Here is a 25,682-nt window from a genome sequence, read left to right as displayed (position 1 = left end):
TGGCATGGGAACTGTAGTACAAAAAGGACTTGGAGGAAAGAAACACCAGCTGTGGGGACCTTTGTGAGTAATATGTTGCTTGATATTGGCAGTTAATCAACAAATACTGGTATCGTTCAGTTCTCAGAATCATTTCCCATGTCTGGTATTAAGGACCAGCACTTTCAAGAAGTCTGATACATATTTTGCTGAAAATTCTTAAAATTCTTTACTTAGAGTCTCTTAAAGGAAAATAAAAGACTAAATTGTTTTACTAAAATGAGAGCTTGAAACAACACTATGTCACAAGAATGTACTTTGCATCTCTAAAACCTAGAGGAAATCACCACTTTTTTCAGTAAGAAATTCCAAATATAATCATCAAGTCATGCTAAAAGCAATCAAGATTAAATAAGTCAGATCCATGTAAGAGAAGTTAGACATAACTTAAACCTCTATAATCGTTGTGTGGATCTATTTACAGTTATTATTTAATCTGTCCAGGCCTCAAATTTCTTGTCTATAAGAATGATTGTGCCTACATGGATTGTGGGGATGAAATATTCTAATATATTTAAGGTGCTTAGCACAGGGACATGTTCTTAGTAAAGTGTCAGTAAAATTAGCTACCAGTATTTTCTATTTATTTTTAAAAATGAAATTTATAAAACAATTTATATTTGGGAAAGTGTGGTATAATAGAAGGGATCCAACCAATCTTGGATCAAATCCCAGCTTTCTGACTGTTTGGACTTTGGCAAATTATTTAGTCTTTCTGATCTCTCATTTCTTCCTCTATTAAGAGGGACTGTGGATAACTCCTGACAGGTTTATTTGTGGATTAATTGAAGTAAGATATTTGAAAGTTTGAGTTCTGTTGCTTGGCACATTGTAAGGACTCAGTAAATATTATTTGAATCTGAAACTTCCATTTGCAAATAATATGACTCTCAAAAATTAATTCCTGCTCTCTTCTGGCAGTTTTACTTTCCTTTTGTTTTATGCCTTTATAAATTTTTTACAAATATTTTTGTCTAATGTTTATTTTTTTGTTTTTGTTTTTTTGCTGTTCTGTTTCACTTTTTGGGAATATTGCCCGGGTGCTTGTTTGGATAAACTAATTTTGAATCCTTTTTCTTTGTAAGTGCAATACTATACTCAATTTAAAGAGTAGTGCTGGAGGAGGACACTTGGTATCCATTAAGAACTCATTTATGATTCCACTATGGTGGAATTATAATTCTGGGGGCCATTCCTCCAACCTAAGTTTGCCAGAACTGACTGCTGTTACAGGGAGAAATGTCTTTGCAGAAAAGTATACTGTAGTTTCTTTGTTTGCAGTAGTCCTTCAAGTCACCTCACCCACAGTGCTGGGAGGGGAGAGTACAGGGGTGTGAGGAGGGACTTGTTTGAATGCATATTCCTGGGCAACCACCCAAGATCTTCTAAATTAGAACATTTGGAAATGTAGTCCAGGAATTCTCATTGCAATAAGCTTTTCTAGTGATTAATATATTCATTAACATTCAAGAACCAGGAGTTTACATATAACTTGAATCATACTCCAGAACATGTTCCCAGGCCCAGAAAAACAAAAGCAAAAACAAAACTATGACTCTGAATTTGTTAACTTGTGCTAAAATAAAATGTTTGTATAAACTGACATGTATCACTCACATTGTCTGCTGTGTTCGTAGTTCTATGCAACCAGTGCCTGAAGGGGAAAAAATGAATTCTAAATTAGTTTAGTGAAGCAAGGACGTAATCCAGAGCATTCCCTGTACCCATGAATTTCTCAACGAAGAAACAAAAACAACGAAAAACGCCAACATTTATTAGAAGTTTGCAAATATTCCTAAAGTTCATACTTGCTATAAAACTATTTAGTATTGGTGATCTGCAAGAATCACTGACAGAAAGCAGGGGAACTACTGGCTATTTGAGCGGAGCACTGCTTTATTTCTCAGAAAAAAAGCTGTAGCTCATGCAGTAAACTATAAAGTGATAAGGTATTTCTATAAGCTGCACCTCATAAACATAGCTATGCCTATGCCACGTCAGACATTCTCCCTCATTCCTGTAGCTGTCTAGCTGCAAAAGAGATGATTGATAATCTCTTCCACCCAGTGGCCATTTTGATTTTCGACTGTATTCCAGGCACTGATACAGATGCCTTTAAGTCATTTCTTATTTTACAAATAAAGAAACCCTGGGGTTCATCCAGTATACAGTGCACAGAACTGATTCTGGGTAAAATTACTGAAATTCTTCATGAACTCGTTCCTCCTTCTCTTGTCTGTATCTTCTGTGTTCGAGACCTGGTCCCCAGAGGATCTCGCAGGTTGAGACAGCCCCACTGCCCTGGCATCACACCATTATGCACCCTGGGACCATTGTGCAACCCCTGCATGCTATTTCTTCTGTTAGAAATCAGCTCCCTTCCCTTGTTTATACAGTGAATCCTAACTCAATAATTTTATTCTCCCCTCTGTGTAGATAATTGGTCAGCTTTTGTGTTGAGTCTGATGCTTTATTCTTATTAATACTTGGAACTTCAAATGTTGCTCCCTTTTACTTACGGTCTACATCATTTCTCTTATTGGATTCTGATCTGTTCTTTTCACCACTTTTGCTTTTTTTTTTTTTTTTGTGGGACCCTCGCCAGCGGCCGGGGAGCGAATGGGAACTGCAAAGGCTGTGGGCAGCCTCACAGCCCAGCGCTCAACTGCTGCGACACCAGGAGAGGCCCCACTTTTGCTTTTTTAAAATTTTTTCCTCCTGTTCTTTTTCCCTTTCAAGCTCTAATTTAAAACCTAATTTATTCTTATCCATTTACCTTTAATTAAAACCATTGAATCATATTTTAAATTAGATTCAATATAGTTTCCCCACCAAAGGTCCACAAAGGACAACAAAGATATATGGCATAGTTGTTCAAATATGCTAACATTTTTATTGCTTACCTATTTTATTAAAGGGTTTATTGAGGTATAATTGATTTATAATGAATTGCACTTATTTAGAGTGTACCATTTGAGATATGTATATCTGCCTGTAAAACCTCCACCAAGGTTCAGATAGTAAATACACCCATCACCCTCAAAAGTTTCCTACTGCCCCTTTTCAAATTCTCTTATCTTTCCGTCCACCTCCACCCCCACATTCCCAGGCATTAATCTCCTTTTCCTCACTGTAGGTTGTTTGCATGTTCTAGAATTTTCTATAAAGAGAAACATTTAGTATATACTCTTTTGTCTGGCTATTTTTACTAAGCACGGGTATTTTGAGATCCACATATATTGCAAATACTCCATTACTTCTTTTTGCTGAGTATTATTTCGTGTATATGTTACAATTTGTTTATCCATTTCACTTATTGGTGGATATTTAGGTTGTTTCCAGTTTGGGATGGCTACAAATAAAAGATGATGTGAACATTTCATGTATATATAGACTTCATATTCATCAGTATGTCAAGACATATGCACCTAGGAATGGAATAGCTATTTTATGGTAGGTTAAGAAACTCCCAAACTGATTTCCAAAGTACTTATACCATTTTACATTCCGCCCAGCAATGTGTCAAACTTCAGCTCCTTCATGTCCTCACCAGCATTTGGTATGGTCAGTCTTACTGATTTTGGCCAGTCAATAAGGTATATAGCCCTATCTCAGTGTGGTGTTAATTTCCACTTCTCTACTTTAGAACATCTTTTAATTTGTATATGTTCCACTGTATATCTCTTTTGGTGAAGTGTATTTTAATCTTTACCCATTTCTTATTTATTTTTATTGTTCAATTTTGAAAATTCTTTGTGAGTTCTGAATATAAATCCTTTGCAATATTTTTCTCCTAATCTGAACTTTTCTTTCAATACTCTCACAATGTCTGTTGAAGAACAGGCATTCTTAATTTTGATGACCTCAATTTATTATTATTTTTCTGTATGGATCAGGCCTTTTTGTCATGCCTAGGCAATCTTTACCTAAATTAACATCGCAAAGATTTTTTCCTGTTTCCTTCTAGAAATGTAGTTTTGTATTTAACTTTCAGACCTATGATCCATTTTAATTTTTGTTTGTGTTGTAAGGTAGGGAAATAAGCTCTTCCTTTTTAGAAAAAATATAGATGATCATGATTCCAGCACCATCTGTCCTTTTCTAGGGAATTCCCTTTGTGCGTTTCTCAGGCATCACTTCTCCATATTCGTATTTCAAGTATTTCTTCAAGATTCTGTTTTATTCCACTGATCTATGTCTGTCCCCTCCCAGAGTTCCACTCATTTGACTTCTATAGCTTTATAGAACAGGGCATTCCTTATCCTCACAGAAAGAACATTAAAAACTGCATATGTAATCTTCAAAGATGCAGATTTTCAATGTGTTCAATGGGAGAGAGAGAGAAGAGAGAATTTAGGAAAGAGAATGAGGGGGAAGGTGGCCCTGAGTCTATGTTTTTCTCTCTCCGAAGAGGCTTACATTCACCTGGAGGGAAACAAATCCCGTGGCCCCCAGAGTATCTTCTAGTACTTCTCTGGAGTGATATCGTGGACAGACAATAGAGGCCCTGAGAAGCATTTGTCTATAATAGGAAAGCCAGTTTATAATTGGCCATGTTAATGGTGCAAGTAGAGAAGTTTTACAGGTGAACCAAGTGACGTCTTGATTCCCAAACCCCTTTCCAGCTTGTATCTTTTATTTCTTTATTCATCTGTCTTTTCTGAAGTTTGTAAATTATTTAAGATAGTGTGTAGGTTCTTCCAGAGGGAGCATGTGGATTTCAGTGGCTCCTATTGTGATTAGAGAAAAGGGGACCTGCTGGTACATCACAAAACGACTGAGAACAGTCAGTAATAAGATTATTTGAGGTGGCTGCTTTCCATTTTACTTTAGCAAAAGGCAGTTAAAAAGCAAAGTTACTTAGACTAACAATAGGATTAATTTCTCCTTTTGTAGTGAAATATATGAGCAATGCATATAAATATTTAATAAGTGAATATGAAAGCCTCTTATAAACACAGAGTCAATAAACAACCTCAATAAAGTACGGGAAAATAGTTCGCATTTTGCTTGGTATGGTGTTTTCTTTATCCTGTAAGATTAACAAACCATGATTTCATCATTAGTCAACAAGATAGTAGAGAGACCATCAAAGCAAACTACGGGAGAGTCCAGATTGATTCATGCCAAACAAATGTTTGCAGCTAACAGCTGTACTATCACTGATTCTAATTTACGCAGCCGGGGTGCCTCTTTCATTTCCTAAGTGAGATGAATGTCATGGTGCACGACACAGACACCCTCTCTGCTCTGGAGCCATGAATCAGGTCAGCTCTTTCCTCTGGGCAGCCTCACCCTTCTTTGTAGGTGGGGGAAGTGACTTGCTACACTTTTGTCTATTTTTTGAAACAGCTCATAGGCCCCTTTTGAAGGTTGTGTGTCTACTAGTGAGTCATCCAGCCTTTGAATCCAAAAGACAACGTTTTGGTTTTGGATACGTATGTATTAAGTTACTAATTTTTTTTCCTTTCCATCTGTACTACTTAAATCAAAACTTGAGTACTGCTAACTGAGTTTCTTTGACTTATTCTGCAGGCGGTATCTCTCCTCAGAACTCAGACTACGTGTGAACAGGGTTCTAAGATGCCCTTCCCTTTGGTTCACCTATTTACTGGGACATGAGGCATCTCTGACCTGAATACACCAAACTATTTTCTATCAAAGCAGACCAAAACAAAATTGTAATTTTTTTCATTTATCCAAAAAAGGAAAGGGGACTTACATAACAAAAGGACATTCAACCTGGACTCTCTGTTAGTTGCAGATAGGATCTTTAACTGTTAGAATTCTTCGCATACTAAAAGGGACCTAATTCCTAGGAGAACATCTGGAAAAGAGAAGTTATAGTGGAGCAAAAAGTGCCCTAGGCTTGGTGTGGGCCTTCAGAGGCCAGTTCTTGCAGGCCACTCAGTGGGTGCCTGTCAGCACATCATTTCTTGACCTCAGTTGTGGGCTTTTTCTCCAACTATAAAATGAGCTAATAAGTCTTGCCTCCCTGGATTATCATAAGATTAAATAATGGTGAGAACAAGCAGCACAGAATATGTGCTCAATAAGGGATAATGTCAAATAGTTGGAATACAGAACCAATGATAAAAGGTTAGAAACCAGTATGAGATAAATGCCATTAAAGATTTTTTAGTCTCTAACCCTAGAGGCATATTAGAATGTTCTTGTGACCTTTTAAAAATAGTGAGAGAGTTATATGGGCTCTCTCAGAGAAGGAACATCAACCCCGCTTGGGAGGGAAGGCCCAGTAAGATCGCTTCTTGGAGGAGGTGGCAAAGTTAGCTCTGGAAAACTGAGTTATGAGAGAGAATGGGGCATCTTATACGGCAGATGAGTCAGCTTATACGTAGACACAAAGGCAAGTTACAGGAAGGGCAAGTGGTTTCATGTGGCCCCAGCGATGGGTGTGTGATGATGAGAAGGTAGGAAAGTGGTGAGAATGTAGTGGCTCTATTGGGTTTCATAATCTGAATTTCCCAAATAAAGACTTGAAATTGCTGTTTTCACTTGAAGGAGCTATTTAAATGGTTCTGGTCCTATTTCTGATAGAAATCTGAACAGATTGATTTGGCCTCTTATGTTTGGATATTTCAGAAGGCCAGGAAATATCCAATTGTACATATTTGGGGGACATTTCTGTTTCCACCAGAGTTGGAACCAGTAAGCACAACAGTGAAAACCGAGAAAGGGCAGGAGATAAGAAACAAGAAATAAAAATATACTGCAAAAAGGAGGCTTCTTCAACCATTTTCCTGAGATCTCTAGTAGAGATTTTTCTATTAAAAACAACAACAACAACAACAATGAAACAGTGGCATAGCTCTGAGAATGAATCCACTCCTAGGTATAATTAACTGATCAATGAAAAGAAATATCTCTGAGGAGGAACCTATATTAATATGGATAACTAACTAATTAGTAAAAAGGAAAATTTTGCCAATCCAAAAAACTCTGTTCTGAAAGAAATGCCTTGAATAAAGAGGGAAGGCCTGACACCTTCTTTTTTAGTCCTGTATAACAAATTATTTTTCTCGCAAAGCACCAAATTGCATTTCCTTACCCTGCTACATTGCTGAGAACATGATTCTGGGACACTGTGGCTCTTCCAGGGATACTCCTGATATCAATCTTGAAGCCTATTCAAAACAAGAAGGGGAGTCAGAGTTGATTCGTGCCAACATTCCTGCTGAGAATTAGCCCAGTACCATTATGTGTGTGGGAGCCCTCAGTTACCCGCCCTTATCTGTTGGGGTACACAGATACAGCTGAGAGACTCAGCAGAGTGTACAAAGTTAAGAATTCACATGATAGGAATGCTATCACTTACCCTTTCATAATGAGCTCTGTGCGAGAAACTAAAAGAAAGATCAGGTTTTCTACCATTCAGTGCAGTATATTACTTTCATGAAAAAGTACTTCTGCTCCATAAGCAAAAAAATTGCAGAATTACAGACTCTCAGAATGAGCAAGGACTCCAGGAACCTTATGTGTGTTTTTTTTTCCATCACTTTCAACTACGTAGAGTACTAAGGGGCAGATTAAGTGCTTGGTTTGTGCCTTCCTTTGGCAGGTGAAGAAACAGGCCCAACAAGGAAAGTGGCTTTCCTAAATGGAATGTTTGTTAGAAGCCATAGTAGAGTTTGTAGTTCTTAGGTCTTCTGACTCCTGTGGGCCAAACTGTCCATAAACCTGAATAGGATTGCAATTAGGTTGCCAGCAATCTCATAGGAAACAGAATAAGAGTATGTTGTAAAATCTCTTCTGATTGGAAAAAAAAAAAAAAATGAAGAACTTAAAATTTGGTATCTGTGCCTATTTGTATTCACATACAGTATTTTATTTCTCAAACCAAACATTTTTCTATCTCACTGACTGTCTTACTTCACCTCTATTGACTTGACCTTCATCACTTGGAGGACCTGTGCATCTTTGCAGCCCCACTGAGCTCACGGTGCACTCCCACGTCTGTGCCACCATGGGACCAGTGTGGCCCACATCCCCAAGGAAGCCTGCTTAGGTCTACTTTTATATCTAAGAAGGGCCATTTCATCCCAGGTTTTTGTTCAAAGTCTGTAATATGTTCTTTCCTAGGCTGTCTAACCCCATCGTTTTTATTTTGAAAACCTTTATATGGGTTTTCTACAGGTAATATTTTAGGCTAGTTTGCCCAGGACCTGTCATATTTTGAAAACAGTCACAGTTGAGTTCACATTTGGACTCTTTGTTTTTAACACGCTACTATGAAGAATCCCTGCTTTAAAGGTGCATCTGTTCTTCTTACCATTGCCTCTTTCCCCCTCATGGTAATGGGGTCCCGTTTGGGGTCATTTAACCTCCCTTCACTTAGGAGAATGCATGAGTGGTAATAGACTTTCCAAGGAAGATCTGACGTGGAAACTGTGAGTGTCGTGGGAAGGCATCGAATGCCTGGGCCTGTAATTAATGTTGCATCCTAGCCCAATTCTAGGTGTAAGGAACAGAGTGATGTGACTCAGATAGAACAAAGTATTGCAGAATCATAGTGTGATCTGCTTAGATCTAATCTTAAATAAGATCCAGATTCTTCTCTAAGTGGGCTGCAAAGCTACTTTTATAGAGCACCTGTTAGGTTTACCTGGGAGTTGTTTTAGCTGTGAGTCTCTTGCCAGTAAGGGATTGTGTCCAACACTGCACGTGGCACACAGTAACGATCCATGAATATGTGTTAAATGAAGGAGATTGGTGAACACCAGGGCTTTTCAGAATGTCCTGTTCCTGAGTCCACTGCAGATAGAAGTGGTTTCTGCATGGTCTAACACATCCAGCTTTATCTTGAGGCTGGGCTGCAACTTGACCTTCCAAAGATGAAGAAGAAAGGCATTATTCATCTGAGATTTGCCTTGCAATGTTTAGCACAAATCTGGTTTCTGATGAAAAGTTGGCAAAGCACTGGCAGAGAAAAAGTTACTCTTAGGTTGTTTTGGGGGATCACAGACTGAGCAAGATTTTTGTGTAGTTACTGTAGCCATGAAAATAACCACTGGACAACATTCCTAGTGGCAGAAAACATCAACCCATAAAGCAGTTTGATAAATGCCAGGGAGTACAGCTGACAAGCATATAATGCCAGGCAGACAAGCACTCTCCTTAAAACCCCAAATGATCATTTAATTGTCTTACTCTGTAAAACCCATGATTTTCCCTTGCTTTTCCTTATTTTTAAATGTGAATCTAAAGACTGAATGTAATTTTGTAACTGATGATTTGTGATCATCATTTGTGTCTACAAAGGTGATGTTCCTGCCCACTTTAAAATCATTTTGGAATCAGAGATAAGGCTTGGAGGTCTGTGTCACACCTAAGTGCTTGGCAAACAGAGAGAGGGAGGCAGAAAGGGCAGGATGCTGGGAGGAAGGGCAGAGGCACAGTGAGCCTTGGGAAGTCCCCTGGGTGCTGCCAGTCTCTGCTAGGTGACCTGTAACACCCATCAGCTTCTAGCTCTTGAGTTTGATCATCTTTAAAATGAGAGAACACCTACTTTGTAAGATTTTTGAGCGTAAATGAGTCAATACATTAAATGTCTGACACAGACTCACTAAATGTTAGTTTTAAAAATACAATCAGTACTAATGTTCTTGAATTCCAGTGATTCTCTTTGAGAAAGCACTTGTCCTTTATCAACCTGGACTTTAAGATAGTTCCATCAATTAATATGATTTCCCAATGCACTAGAGCCAAGTACTCTAACATTCCTCAGAAAGGGCAGTTACAGACTATGGCCGCCTCCTGGACTCCCCCTCGTGCTGGCATGAAATTGAAGGGTTGCTGTTGCCCAAATTGCCCTTAGGCCTGGGTGTCTCCCTAGGCCTAAGCTCTAAGGTCTTAGACTTCAGTCACAATTGTCACCTGACTCCTGGTTTCTTGTCAGAACAGCAGACCAGGTTCTCCTTTCCTTTGTATATACATATTTTCTTCTTGAAGGAGAGAGAACATGTTTGTCTATGACCTGGGCCTCTATTAGCCCATCCTCCAGAGAGTTTATTTTGAGATAGAAGAGAGAAGACTTGGCCCAGCAGGGAAAAGACAATATGGTGGTCTCACTTCTGCCCATTAATCTTTAGGGCCAGATGTTCCTGTTTCTTAATACTTTCATAGGTGACATTTGTCTGCAAACTAAGAAACTCTAATTCTACTTCTTTTAAAGATGTCACTATTTTTCCCCCCAAGATTAGATCCCCTCAGAATGAGAGTATATATATATATATATATATATATATATATATTTTAGGATTTATTTATACAAGAACTGGGGTAAACAGGCCAGATGTGCAGGAGGGTGAGAGGACTCACCAGAGACAGAGTGGGGAACACAACAGGCAGACGGACTGAAATACACTGCGGAGGGGAGCAGCAGGCGAGACAGAAGAGGTCTGCCCCGCCATGTGGGTATCTCTGCAGCCAGCAGGGATCGAACCGGCACTGCAGAGGCTGCATAGCTTCACAACGCTGCGCTCAACCGCCTGTGCCACTGGGGAGGCCCGAGAGTATATTTTCTAAATGTTTTTGCCTCAAGGTAAAATAATAATAAAAGTAAAAAATCATTTAATCAAGTTAATGAGTAATATCAAAGCCTGGGGAGAAGACAGAGGGGCTCCCTGAAGCAGCTAGTGTTCATAGACAGTTTGGGGAGGTTCTGTTTTTGAAGGTCTAGCATTAGCCCCCACTCTCACTTATAGTCCCCTCCGTTTCTCTGCACTGAGCACAGACAAAGGGGGCTGTAGCTTCTCACACCTGCGGGCGGTTAACTGTGTGGGCACTGACTGTATGCCTGGCTGGTTTCTCAGGGCCATATATCTTAAATCACTCCCTCCTCAGGAGCATTAAATTATGAAGTGGATACTGTTTCTAACCTATTTACAAAGAAAAGAACCAAGGCTTAGGAAAGTTTAAATAATTTTCCAGGTGAAACAATTGGTAAGTGACAGAATCAGTAAAAAATATAGGTTCTGGAGTCTTTTAATTAGGGCTCTATACTGCCTAACGAGTAGTTTGTCCTATTTGAAGATCTCAACAAAGGGTCTAAGGAGTGAAATGTAAATTTAGAATTTCTCTTTTTTTAAAAAAAAAAATCAACTCTCAGTAGGGTTCCAGGCACAAGTAGCATTTTTTCATCTCAACAAGCACACAGCTGCCAATGGTATCGTGAAGGTTAGAACTTTCAGCAGTGAATTCAGTGTAGTATTTACACATGTTGAAGAACCCCTGGAGCTTACATAATGTTACTTCAATTTAAAAAAGGGCAAACTGTCTATTTGGGCCATATGGTAGCTCAACATTTTCCATAATTTGAACTCTGCCACTAGTAGAGCAGCACCCATTACAGGGCAGTACATTTCTCTGGAAGAAATTCCAGAGAAATTGGCAGTGCTTCCTCTGGAAGCAGTCTCTGAGATGGCATGGTATGCGGATTACTTATTAGGGAGCCTGGCTAGAGGGGAGTGGGCACGAGGAGAAGTCGAACCATAATGTGGTGGAGCATGTTGTTTTGGCCAAAAGGGCTTTTATTCTCACGACCATTATCAGTCAGTGGATGTGGGCCACTCGGGGAAGGTGTCAGCTGAGGCAACCTCTAAAAAGCTGACAATGTTCCTCGTCACTGGGAATGTGTTCTTTCTTGGCAGAGGTCTCCAGGTGGTGCTTCTCTCTTTCCATTTTGACACTTTCCATTTCATTGTAAATGTGAGTCCACACAATAGTACATGCTTTCTCCAGACTCAGCCTGTGCTCTGCTTGGATTCTCAATAACTAGGAATTGCACAACTAAAGACAGATTTTCAGCTCTCTGGAGGCACAGCAAAGGTATAATGTCTATAGTTTCTCTAGGTTCTGTGCTTAGAGTCATACCTAGCATTTTTGGAATACACGAAGAGTTTATTTCAAGTGAAGCTAGTTGATTTTTTTTTTTCCTGGAGGCCAGAGTCCAAAGCTAAAAGCCACCATGAAGTGATGAGAAAATCCTCTAATCACATTTACCTTCCCAGTTGTCTTTAATAAAATCTTTCCATGATTAAGATTCTAGATTCAAACTCCTTTTCCTTCCTTCTGCAAGCATCATAGTACAAAAAAGTCTTCCAGATTGATTCAACATAGACATTATAGGGCACCCAAAGTCACTTACATCTTATCCACACAAGCTGACCACAGGAGTTGTTCCTGAGTTTGCCTGGCATGATCCTTAATTGCTGCAGCCCACCGTTACCAGAGCTGGCTTTGACGACTGAACATCTCAGCTGCACAGTGTGCAATCCTTGTCTCCATTTCCTTTCTTTCAGGTTGGAAAGCTTATCCAAGAAGCAGCTGGAAGAAGTAATTTGAAGCGAGTAACTCTAGAACTTGGAGGGAAAAGTCCCAATATTATTTTTGCAGATGCTGATTGTAAGTCAACCACAGATCTCATCCATGTCTGCCATCCTGCCTTTTGATGCTCTCGTTTGTATCTCCACTTTTCATGGCATACTAAGAAAAAGATCTTTGAAGCTAAAAGACATGCAAAGACAAAAACCTGAAGCCTTTGTCCTAAGGAGAAAATAGTTTAATTTTGGAAAACAGCACTTAGTAGTTGACAACTGAACAGTTTGTTTTCTAGATACCGATGAGTCATATTGGCTTAGTGATGTAGAACAGGCTAAAAGATGAGAAGGCTTGGTCTGTGCCATATAGTGAAAAGAGAAATGGCCTACACCTCTGCAGATCATTTTTTAAACTTCCGTTTTATTAGCCCAGCCAACATTTTCCCAAGTTCACGTCCCCTTCTGGGTTTATTCTTGCCAACCTCTTTCTGTTGCTCCCCTGACTTCCTGTCAGGATGACGGTGCACTTTGGGTAGTTCTGTGTGAAGAGACTTGCATCGGAGGTGGTTATGCTTCAGCCGTGGAGCTCCACAGAGACTTGGAGCAGTGACCTAGGGAATCCCGTGTCTCCAGGCAGGATGCCATTCCGGGGAATGAAATTCCAGAATCTCTTTCAAACGTCCTTTTTCTTCTTCACATCCTGCCAGGCAGAGTGGCTTTTCCAGTTTCGATGCTGGAGAGATCAGAAAATAGATTGCCTGAATTTCGGCTTCAGCTTGGAATTTGCAAAAGAGTTCAGCTTCAGCTTTATCTTAGCTGTCAAGAGAATCAGAATCCTTCTATCTGAATTCCTCTTGAGGAGTAGGCACTCCACTGGCAGGACATTTAGTCATTTAGCAACTAGCATATATTGGATTCATTAGTGCTATCTTGAAGAATAAGAGGAAAATGAAAGAATTATATGCTATTATGCAACTCTATGTAAATATAGAGGAAAGGTAGTGTTTTCAGAGATGTCCATGGCTCACCAGCCATGGACTTTAATTCACCAAAATACTAACTAAACATGCAGCTATGAAGCCCTATAGGTCCAGGCCCTTAGGAGCTGCAAACTGCTACTGCACTGGCCAAATTTAGATTGCCTGTCTTAATATTAAACTGTACTTTAAAAAAACAAAACTGCACATTAAAAGTACTGATTTCTTTTTTCAAAAATTGTAAATACTTGCCATTGGCTTATATTCTGCATCACAACAGCCAAACATAGTGGCATTCTAAGTCTCACCACATCCTTTTACTGCTTGATTCATACCATCACATTATCTCCAGCCCCTTGGCATATTGGGGTTTGAGACTTCTGTTACAGGTGACATGGTCCAATCCCTTTTTACAGAAGAAGAAAGAGACACCAAGAAGTGAAGTTGTCCAGGTTCGCATAGCAAGTCATGTGGGGGTCTAGTTAGAACGAGAACTAAGTTGCATTCTCAACTTGGTGTTTTTCACTAAGCTACTCATGGCATGCTCTGTGGGAAGCATGACATACCTGAGGTTTTGGAGAGGGAAGGTTTTGGAGGCTCTGTTGACAGGCTGCTCTGCGGTGCAGCAGTGTTGAGAATGTGGCTATTTCCTCTTGCAGTGGACTATGCTGTGGAGCAGGCTCACCAAGGTGTGTTCTTCAACCAAGGCCAGTGCTGCACCGCGGGGTCTCGCATCTTTGTGGAGGAGTCCATCTACGAGGAGTTTGTGAGACGGAGCGTGGAGCGGGCCAAGAGACGCATAGTGGGGAGTCCTTTTGACCCTACCACTGAGCAAGGACCCCAGGTAGGGAAATCATCATCATTCCTTTCTTCACTTAATCCTGGCAAGCATAGTAGTAGCTCTGTTTTTCTGCCGCCTCCTTATGCTTCACTCTGTCTTCGTGGCTCAAAATGCAGAAACATTGCCTAAATCTTCAACTGGCACTTCTGCTTCAGCAGTATCATTAGAGCAAGATGTTTATTGGAATTCTTAGTATATTAGTTTGAATCATACAAAATTGAGATTTTTCATGTGTCAGTAATGGTTAACAGCAATTCCAGATGATTTGAAAAAAAATCAAAGATGAAAGATTCTTGAAAACATGCTTATTTCCGTTTTCATAAAAGATTTTACAATGAAGTCATTAGGTAATTTCTTCTATAGATTGATAAGAAACAGTACAACAAGATCCTGGAGCTCATCCAGAGTGGAGTGGCTGAGGGTGCCAAGCTGGAGTGTGGAGGCAAAGGACTGGGTCGAAAGGGATTTTTCATTGAGCCCACAGTGTTTTCCAACGTCACTGATGACATGCGGATTGCCAAGGAGGAGGTATAGTTTGGGGTTCTAACAAAAGACATACCATCCTTGGGATGGTTTCCAGGGCACTTCCAGTAGATGATTAGAGTTTTAGCTCTTTATATTTTATATACACTCTGTAAGGGCAATAAACATGGCTATGAAAACCCTACTTTCAAAATATGTTAAACAAAAAGCAAGCAAGTAGATGGAGTCCAGGTGACATGATTACAACTATTATTAGCTAACAGAACAGTTGTAATAGCTAATGTTTGGCCACAAGATTACACTAGCAACAGTTCAGTTTCCCCAATAGTCCAGTTTCCCCAATAGTCCACTTTGCCCCTGGGCCATTACCAAGAAAGAGAAGGCATCCAAGCATCCTCATGTTTGTGCCATAGAGGGACCAGATGCAGGTGACCCAACAATCCAGAGCAGTAGTTCTTCACTCTGGAGCAGTGTCTGGGCTCACGGAGAAAGCTGCATTTTAGTCACACAGTGAAGTCAAGTGATGAGAGAGAGGTGGAGGACAGGGGTGTTCAATTCTAACGGTAGAGTCTTATGTAATCTTATTATGGGAAAGTTGGATATTTAGTTTTGTGCCACTAAACTTAAATGTCATTTAAATAAGAAGGCAGAATAAACTGACTTTGAAATGTAGAGAGCACGTACAAGATGCCAAAGTGACCATATTGGGTTGCACTGTTTTTTGCAGATCTTTGGCCCTGTTCAGGAAATTCTGAGGTTTAAGACCATGGATGAAGTTATTGAAAGGGCCAATAACTCAGAGTTTGGACTCGTAGCAGCTGTCTTCACTAATGACATCAACAAAGCCCTCACAGTATCTTCTGCCATGCAAGCTGGGACTGTTTGGTAAGATCAGTCAGTCTCATTGTTCTGCCATTACACATTCCACTGGTGGCATAGGGGCCTTGTAATTCTCCTGAGTCTGGGTAAAAGAAACACATAGCCTCTGGAGGGATGGGGAAGCCAAAGGCAACCAGCCTTCACCCTGAGAAGGGATATACTCCTGACTGGCAAAATCAGGATATCAAAGTAAACCTTAAATTATATATTTTTCATCTAGAAAAAGGGAATTAAAAAATAAAATGGTAAAAGAAATATACCAGTGGGATTATTTCTTTGCAAGCAGAGCTCACACTAACAGTTCTGTGTTTCCTTTTTTTTAGGATCAATTGTTACAATGCCTTGAATGCCCAAAGCCCCTTTGGGGGATTCAAGATGTCTGGAAATGGGAGAGAAATGTGAGTGTTCAAAATTGCTGGTGTCTACAAAGACACCAGCGTAGTTGAGACTGTCTGCACAGAGGAGTACTTACACAGCTATTTAACTCTTACTCTCATCCATTCATTAAACATTTTGTTGAGCACCTGCTCTTTGAATCTGAGTACTATTACCAAGATGACTAAAGCTCAGTTCTCTCACTTTAAATGGGAATAGAGAACAATTAATGTACCAGTAATTCCATATAATATGGGCATTTATAAGTACAGAGAAAAAAATCAGTTTTGCCTAATGAGGCCAGAGGAGACTTCACAGAGTAAAATTACATTTCAATTTTTAGGAGCAGGCACTCCACATGGAAAGAATAGCAAGAGCAAAGGTGTGAAGTCACAGTGAATATACACTAGTTGAAAACAAAATGGAGGGTGTTGTGTTCAAAACAGCGGTCCCTAATTGCCAGCCCAATGGCCAAATGTGGCTGTAGAAATGTTTTGCTTCACATTTAAAAATTTCTAATGGGCATTTGAAAATGAGGAAGTTTTACATAAAATCTAGATTTCTTGTTTATTTTCATTCTCCCATAGCAAAGTTGCTACTGTTTTGAGCACTGCAGTTTGCCATGTTCCCTACCACTCCTGATGCTCCTGGGATGAATATCAGTGATTATTTGCCTCGCACACACCCAGCTTACTGTTTCTGTCACCTGCCCAATAGATTCTTTGACTCTGGGACTGAATAGAGGAAACTTGCTGAAAATACAAGTGGAAAGATTGGTTTGAACTCATTCTCAAAGGGTTCTTAAAGGCCAATGGGTGGGAGCAGAGGAGATACCAACGTTTTTTAAAGCCAAGATTTCTGGCATATAGAGGGTGTCTTGACAGAGGCTGAAGGAAGAAGACATGTTGGAAGGCTTTTACAAAAACATTAGTAGATATCATTAATTAAATTCCTGCTCTGTCTCATTTGACTTTCACAATTACTAAATGAGATAGACACACTTAGCTTGATATTGCAGATGTTTCAGATGAGGAACTGGTATTTAGAATGGTTAAGTAACTTGCCTAAGTCACTGGCCAGCCACTTGGCAATCTAAGATTTGAACCTAGGTATTAGTAGCTCTGAATGCCCTTAGTTCCCATGACACTCAGGCAAGGAAGCAAAGGGGCCAAGCTCCAGGACTTCTTAGGGACTGAATCAGAGTTGGACCAAGTCCTCCTGGGATGTTAAGGACCTGACAGTTGTGATTGTAGCAGAGGAAAACTAGACTTCAGAGGGATTTAATTTGCATCCTTAATATATACAAATGTATTTTCGAGGGACATTCAGAAGATGATTGGTAGCCAGGGTTTTCCATCCCCACCCCCCAAAAAAAGCCCATTTTCTTTCATTTTCTTTCATGTTTTCTAATTCCTATGACCCATGAGTGGAAACATCTTCCATGCCCAGTGCCTCTGTCATTTCCGAAAGCATTCTTTTTTTGAGCACTTAGTTCACAATCAAACTATAAACAAGTATTAAGCATCTACTCTGTGCAAAACACTGTCCTTGGTGGGGCGGGGTGGGGGGGAGGAAGATGCAACTCATTAAGACACTTAAAATTTTGTTAAATGAAATTTACAACACTAAAAGAGTCAGAAGAATTCCAGAGAAGACTGTGAAGTGATAGAGGAATTCAGGGTTAGGGGAGATGATTGTGAGCTTCGAAAGTTCTGGAAACCTTTAGATATGATCTAAAATGGGGATTTGAATTAACTTTTAAAGGAGAGGAATGTTTGGGGTAGATGGCAAGAGAGGGATGTTTTTGCAGGGTTGATGGGCAAAACAAAATAGCAGTGGGGAAGAGTGAGTAAAAAGCATTGTGGGAGGAATAAGCATGGTGCTTGAGGGAAATGCAGGGAACCCATAAGACCAGCTCAGAGGATTTGCATTCTTCAGACACTTTCACTGGTAATTTCTAGCCCATTGTCTTTTAACCCTAAAGTAGGTATAGCTTTGAGACTAAGAACAGAATTTCTGGAATCACACTGCTCAGCTTGGTACTTGGACTCTGCCACTTACCACCTACGCAGCGTTGGATGAATTACTAAATCTCATTAAGCCTCAGTTTCTTCATCCATAAAATGGGAATAATTATAATACCATCCTCCAAAGGGTTGCTGTGAGGATCAAATGCTAGGATTAAGTAAGCCAAAATTCCAGTTAGTATCACTAGTTTATGCTCTGTGTCTGGTAATGCCCAGGAGAATCCACTTCTGCTTGAAGCTTTGCTTCTTTTCTCACTTACTTTATAGCCAGAACACATAACCAATCTGGATCCTGTTTCCTTAGTTATTAGTATCCTTCAGCTGTTATGAAGTCTTCATGTGCTCCAGGTATCCCTTCTTAACTTGCATATGGCCTTAACTTTCTGCTTCCACTTTTCAAGATGCATTCGACTTGTTATTTCATTTCCTGTCTCTGTGTTCCTGCTTGCTTGGTCTCTGAGATGTTGGGGAAATCACTGGTTCTGGGAATGCTGCTCACATTGACTCCTGTTACAGATCATTAGCAGAGTGAATCATGGGCATAAAATATGCTAACAAATAATTGCTGCTGGATGGTGCCTAAACCAGGCTAACAACCCTGAACTCTCATCACGGCCAGCCCTCCTGCCTGGGATTCAGGCTGGTGACATTGTCCAGGTCCATTCTGTTCCTATCAGAAATGTTCCCTTTGCCTGGAAAGCTGGTCTAGGAGACAGACTTGTCAGAACCACACAGAGCAGTGACCCGAGTCTGAAGAACAGCGTCTCGCGACTTGTCTTGTAGGTACTTTTGTGATTTGGCCTTCCAGTGCCGCTGAAAAATGATTAGGAAACGGTGCTCTTTGATGAGACTCACTTCATCTTGTCTAAATTACATGGTTCTTTGTCCCGAGTTGCTCCTAAAACATGTTTTCTCTTTCTTCAGTGTTCTGGAGTGGTAGGAAATGATTCAAATAAAAGGACCTGTTGTGGTCCCCTGCTTTTTTTTTTTCCCTATGTAATACAGTCGCATAAATTCCACTTAATCCTTCATCTGGACAGAATTATTTATCTCATGACGTACTAACTCCATGCAGCTTTGGCCTCTGACACCTCCTTGCCCCCTTCTAAGAGGAACAGAGAAGAGAGGTAGCACTTTCTGGAAATGAACTCTAGGAGAGCTCTGGGAGCCCAGGTTCTCCCCCACAGCGAGCCGTGGAGAGGGCTGCCCTCTACAGGTCACCTGACGGGCTGGCTGCTAACTCCCGGGTCAGAGACCCGACTTTCTCTGGGTTCTGCCTGTCTGTGTGTTTCACTCTTCCTGTCTTTTTCCTCAGCTTCATTTCAGGTCCCCCTGAGACAAAGGGTCCTAGAGCCCAAGCTATAAAATATATGTCACAAATGGAGGAGATGGAAGGAAACTGTAGCCCCCAGCATTTTAAAAACTAAAAGACGGGCTTTGAAGATGAGCAGCATTATTAGGATACTCTTACTGAGGGGCTCTCATGTTTGTGCGTGCATGTGTGCATGTGTGCATGTATTTACCTACACAGCACACACGTGCACAGAAGTCACCTCAGCCCGAGGAAGGGAAGGGCTGGTTTAGCATGCCTAGCTGGGGGCCTGCACAGAGATTCTGACTTAGTAGATCTGGGCTAGGACCCAGGATCTGCATCTTGAACAAGCTTCTGGAATGACTCTGATGCAGGTGGTCTGGGACTGGACTTTGAGAAAATGCTGCCATAAGCCACAGAAAAAGACAGGAAAATATACGCCCTAAACAGGAATCATATTTATTTTATAGGTAAGTCTGAGTGATTTCCTAAAACATCTGGCTGAGAAGCACCATATTCTCATATCTTACCTTACTTATGAAATATGCCAAGTGTTTTCATCTTAAGAAATGTAACCTAGTGTGGCTTCTAATACAGGCGTCTAAATGTGCCAGCTCCCTGACACACTGTCCAGGGATGACGGTGACTGTACAAAAAGATTGATTGGGGCACATCAGTATTGGCATGTCTGCCTCGAGGCATGAATTTCTTTATCTCCGAAACTACGGAATTTAACTGGGTTAAGTAGACTTGAGAGAAAGATCCTAGAATGAGAAGGTGAAATAATTACAGAATTCAAACTTCTGGGCTTTCAGGGACCTCACAGCAGTGTTTCTCAAAGGATAGGCCTGTCTGAGTCTCCTGAGTTCCTCCACAGCCCTACTGAAACAGAGGCTTTGGTGCAGGTGGGAGGTGGGGGGGGGGTGTTGTCAGGAATCTACAGTTTGAGCAAACTCCCCGGGTGTTACGTGTGCAGAAGCTCTGGACCTGCTGCCTGAGAAAGGACTGGGGACCAAGACAATGGGGGTGATTAGCTGCAGTCACACCACCATAGCCCCCGTTGGCGCTTCTGTCTGCTGACCCCAACACTGTTGTTTCTCTGCCCTAAGCACTGCCCTCACACATCTCACCAGCTGTCCTTCCCTGGGCTCAAGGGTAGCACGTCTGTGGTGGATTTGAGGTCTCCTCTGTCTTGGTTGTGTGCAGGTGCTGTGTGGACGCTGGCAGCACACAGTGACCTTGGACCTGGGAGAGGAGTCCCTCAGGTCCTGCAAAACTTTCTCCTGCATCTTGCAACTAAAGATTATGGGCTCCAGCAGGCAGACTTGAAAGCACCAGTACTGCAAGCTCTCTGACTCTGTAGACTGCCTTACATTTCTCACAGCCTAGTGAGAGATCTGAGTGGGAGGAAAGTGGTTCAAGGTCTGTCCCGAGTGCGTGCACAAGCCAGGAAACAAGAAGGGAGGAACCTCACTTCAAACAGGAGGCAGATGATGTCTGTGATGAAGAGACATATTCAGAATTGCCCAAGGGCAGGAAAAAGGCCAGAGAGCGCCAGAGCCTCAGAGCCTGAACGGAGCTAATGAGGGTAATGAAGAGCCTCAGAGCCTCAAAGGAGCTAATGAGGGAACCATACCCTGTGTGGGACAGGCCCAAGCCTATTCTCTCATTCCTGTAAGCAAAGTGGCCAGTGCACATGAGCGAATGGCCTGCTGCCTCAGCCTCTGCCCTCTGATGTCCCTGGGGAGTGAAGGGGACATCAGGTGTCCTTGAGTTTCAGATGAGTTTTGTGTAGGGCTCGCTCTGAGAATTCTTGGAAGGAAGCAGAATAACTCATTTACAGCAGGTCTCCATTGCAAACCCAGACACAGGAACTTTGTACCTTTTATACATGACTTTTAAAAGAAATTCTTAATCCTTATTTAAGTATATTTCTCCTTTTTTTCTGGAAGGGATGATCTGGCAACAGGGTAAAATGGTGGGCAGGGAGGAGAGGAAGAAGCTCTCCCTTCCATAGTTCCCAGGTACCTTTTTAAAGCTGATTTCGCAGCTATTCATTAGGTTTGGTGGAGGGCAGAGAGCAAGATTAGCAAGACACCACTCCAGAGGGGGAGACAGAGAGGCCCCGGCAGCTCCCCCCCACCCAGTCCCCCTCAGTGGCAGCGCTGTGCTGGAGGTGTGTACTAGAATGGAGGGCTATCGAGGGAAAGCCTTCTGCCAAGTGTCAGGAAATGCTTCACAAGAGGTGTGACTTTAAAAAGAATAGAAAGAAAAAACTTCAAATATTTTAAAGAAAAAACCTTGGGGTATATGCTTGGTTTTACAATGAAATAGAGAAAGGGGAGGAAGACAATTAAAAGGAGATTAAAATGAGAAGTGACTAAGGAAGAGAAGCGGGGGGAAAGGAGCCGTGTTAGTGAGGAGGCGTGGTCCTTCACCTCTCACCCTGGCACCCTGAGAGCAGGGCTGGAAAATGACTCAAGTGCCCATCGGGCAGGATAAGGCCTGCCCAATCACTCCTGAACAGGTGACCCAGCCCCCACCCACTCCCCTCTGCTACCTGCAAGCACCTCCAATTCTTTATTTCCTCCATTCCATCCAGTACAGCGCTCCAATTCTTTATTTCCTCCATTCCATCCAGCACAGCGCTCCCCCGGAGGAAGCTCAAAAATGTTGGCTTAAACCAAATGAATGACAATCCTTGATCCAGAGGACTCTGAGCCAGGAAGGAAGTGGCCAAAGGAGTCTTGGGGACAGCTTACTACCACTTACCATTTCTTTGTTAATTGGTGGTTTTGATTTCCTAACTCCTTGCCTCGACTCTGGGGGCTCAGGATTATGTTTTTAAGACTTTTCAGGTGATTTGTGTTTTTCTGTGGCAAGCCTTTGGATAACAGTTTATACCATACTGAGAGAATCCTAGCTGGAAACCTCCGTTTTCCTTCAATTAAAGTGGACTAGATAGCTAGTAGAGTGATGAGAACACAGACACATCAAAAGTGTCCCGTAATGGTTTTATTTGTTTCAGTTTTTATCATTTTTATTAAGGTAACATTGATTTACAATACTGATGTTTTATGGGTAGGCAGGTCCACACCTCTTCAAATGTATGTTACCACATCACACCCACCACCAGAGCACCCATAATCCTCCACTGCAGTCCATTGGGCCCTGACCCACTTTGCTCTGTTTGCTTTATTTCTTTATATTCCATGTATGAGTGAAATCATCCAGTATTTGTCCTTCTAACTTATTTTGCTTAGCATAATCCCTTCCAGATCCATCTATGTTGTCACAAATGGCAAGAAGTCATCTTTTTTTTTTTTTTTTTTTCTGAGTCGTATTCCACTGTGTCTATACACCATCACTTAATCCACTCACCTGTCATGGGGCACTTAGAGTGTTTCCAATAGCTTGGCTACTGTAAGCTTATAGTGCAGTAATGAACACAGGCGTGCATATATCCCTTCAAGTTGGTGGTTTTGCATTCTTTGAGCAGGTACTAGGATTGGGATTGCTGGAGCATATGGCAGATCTATTTTAATGTTGATATTATTTTCCATGGAGGCTAGATCAGTCTACATTTCCACCAACAGTGCACAACTCACCAACACCCATTGTTTCTGGTCTTTTTGACATAGGCCATTCTTACGGGCATGAGATGGTATCTCATTGTAGTTTTAATTGGCATTTCCTGCTGATGAGTGACAATGAGCATTTATTTCACGTGCCCTTGGCCATCTGCGTGTCTCATTTGAAGAAGTATTTATTTAGCTCTTCTGCCTATTTTTTGGTTGGGTTGTTTTCTTGTTTTTGATTTGTATGAGTTCTTTGTAGGTCTTGGATATTAGTCTCTTGTTAGATATATGATGCACATGCACAAATACTTTCCCCCATTTGGTTACATTTAAGAATAGGGTCTTCAGAAAGATACAAAGTTGCCTTGAAGAGCAAGTGCCACATTGGGGTAGAAATACAGCATTGGCATTAGAGACCTGGGACCTGGGTCTCCTGCTGTTCACCCTGCCCAGCCAGAGGCACAGCCAGGCTATGGCCCCCACAGCTAGCCCAGGCTAACCCCCAGGTTTGTTTCTCCAAGTAGTTGGGGGGATTGTTGCCTCTCTGTGCAATAATGTGAAGACAAAATCATCTCTTACCTTTGAAAAAACATTAACTACTCATGACATTACAGCTTCTCTGCCCGGCAAAGGCAGGCTGGAATTTTTCATAGGAATTTTTACATAAAATTTCAGCCTCTAGTGTTAGCAGATGACAAACTGCACCTTCTCAAGACTGACCAACAGAAGCCCACCCGCCTGGACCTCTGGTCTCTGATGCTGCCTGTTTCTATTTTCAGGGGAGAATTTGGTTTGCGAGAATACTCTGAAGTCAAGACTGTGACAGTAAAGATCCCCCAGAAGAACTCTTAAGAAGACCAAGAAGGATCGTGAAAGCCAGCCTACATGACTTTCCCTCTGCTTTCCCTGTGGAGCCCAGCTCTCAGGAATCCAAAGTCGATACTCGGTTCTTATTTAAAGATTTAAATGATAACATGTAGGCCAGGCCGGTCACTGCATTACTAAAGCAAACCAGCTGGACAGGGTTTCTTGGCACTCTGTATGGGATCACCTTAAAGATACCAAATATTCGGGAAAGTGGGGTGAAGGAAAGAGGAGTAGCTCTTGGGCACATTCAGTGTCCAGACTGAGGGGTTGAATAAGGGAGCCCTATTATTTGATGCCTTTTGTCACAAAGAACTTTCCTTTTGAGGAAAGGTAGCCTCTCCATTGTCTTCATTTTCCCCCTTCCAGGCTGTCTAGGCTCACCCACCCCTCCTGCTCCTCCAAGAAGATCTAGCTAAACTCATTTGGGGCAGATGTTTGGGCCGGGAACAATTTTCCAAGGTTTTGCAGCCAAATTACCGTTTCATGTTATCCATTTCTTCAAAGCAAAACATGAAATGGTTTTAGTTAGAGCCAGACCAGACTGAAAATGCCAGGAGCTGGTACACTGCAGATTTACTAAGAAGTAAGAACTTGGGATATTCCTGACCCAATCTGGTTTTCTTACGTCCATCAGTGAGTGAAAGACCAGGAAGATGGAGATCATCATGTGTAGGTCATAGCTTCTGAACTTGCTGCATGGTTTTGGGAGGTGTGTGTGTGTGTGTGTGTGTGTGTGTGTGTGTACATGTACATTTAATTTTTCTTGGTTATTCTGGAATAAAGCAGGGGATGGATTGTTTTTCATAGATTGATAAGATCTTTTCCAAAGTTTATCTTTAAGAGCAACCAAAAAACAATCTAAGTAGCCTCAAGAATTTGAAAACAGTAATGCTGGGTTCCTTGCAGAAATAATTCCTGACAATTCTTACTAAGTGAATTATCTTTGCAATTAGCTTTATAACTTTTCTGTTCCCCAGCAACACCTGCTATTTTCAGTGTTTTGGTGGATGACTTTGGCTTATTGTGCTCCAATATGCCCTAAATCCCTTGGCAGTAACCTTGGAAAGTCTAACCAAGCCTAGAGGTTTCCTTTTCCAGCTGCAGAGTCCAGCAGCCCCATCACCGTGCTCCACCCAGGCTCCCCCAGCAAGCCCGGTGGCGGTCACAGCGTCCTGCCTCTCACCTGCCGCGGGGGCCCTGGAGTTGCCACCTCTTTCCTCTCGGCCACTCCCACCTCTTTTGCTTTCCAGTGAATCCACCAGCTTCATGAGGGCAATGTCGGCTTCTTCTCCTTCTTCCCCCTTTCCAGCTGCCAAATCCAATTCAGTCTCTAACCTAGATGAAGACCATATATTTAAAAGTACCAGACATAACCTAGAGTATAAGAAGTAAGGGAACACATATATAGCCTGCTGTATTTAACAGTTTTCTGCTTCTAACCATACCAGTTTTCTATTTATAACCCTTGTCTATGATGTTTAAAGAAATCTCTACTTGCTGTTACTTACAAATGACAGTGCATTCAGTGGCCTGATGCCTCGAGAGATGCCACATTTCTGAGTCCTTTCATGTGAATGCCATGCTCTCCTTCTGTAGCGTGTGTCCAAGTGAACATACCCATTAACCAGCTAGTTACCTTTGAATTGCAATATAGACTGTGAAAATGAAGATTTATTTCTTTTAATTTACTTAAAAAGAAACCTCTGTGCTAGCAATAAAGCATTTATATTGTGTACTCCTTGGGATTACTTGGCTGTGTTTATACATCTTTGTGATTTTTGGTACATTTGGGCCCTTCTCTCAGCTCTTGGGTTTTGCTCTCTGGTTCCTGATTCTCTGACACTATTTAAAAATCCGCGTGTACACACAGTTAGGTGGGGAAAACAGCTACAAGCATGTATGGGGATACATGAAATGACAATCTTCATTCAAAAATATCCTCCGTGAAAACTGAAATGTAGAGATT

General features: G+C 41.4%; 1 protein-coding gene across 1 annotated transcript in view; it reads left to right on the top strand.

Annotated features, from left to right (window-relative positions):
• The window catches only part of ALDH1A2 (aldehyde dehydrogenase 1 family member A2), an 84,531-nt gene extending 59,051 nt beyond the window's left edge, over positions 1 to 25,480 (top strand). The window contains exons 8-13 of the mRNA XM_037502569.2: positions 12,360 to 12,462; positions 14,014 to 14,198; positions 14,559 to 14,723; positions 15,406 to 15,563; positions 15,881 to 15,955; positions 23,629 to 25,480. Coding sequence (XP_037358466.1) covers positions 12,360 to 12,462; positions 14,014 to 14,198; positions 14,559 to 14,723; positions 15,406 to 15,563; positions 15,881 to 15,955; positions 23,629 to 23,701 — 759 coding nt within the window. The 3' untranslated portion in view covers positions 23,702 to 25,480. The remainder of the gene's footprint in view (positions 1 to 12,359; positions 12,463 to 14,013; positions 14,199 to 14,558; positions 14,724 to 15,405; positions 15,564 to 15,880; positions 15,956 to 23,628) is intronic.
• Positions 25,481 to 25,682: the final 202 nt, after the last annotated feature.

This window comes from Talpa occidentalis, unplaced genomic scaffold (genome assembly GCF_014898055.3).
Source record: "Talpa occidentalis isolate TD23 unplaced genomic scaffold, MPIMG_talOcc4v2.1 talOcc4.11, whole genome shotgun sequence".
NCBI lineage: Eukaryota > Metazoa > Chordata > Mammalia > Eulipotyphla > Talpidae > Talpa > Talpa occidentalis.
This window is presented reverse-complemented; position numbering and strand designations above follow the sequence as displayed.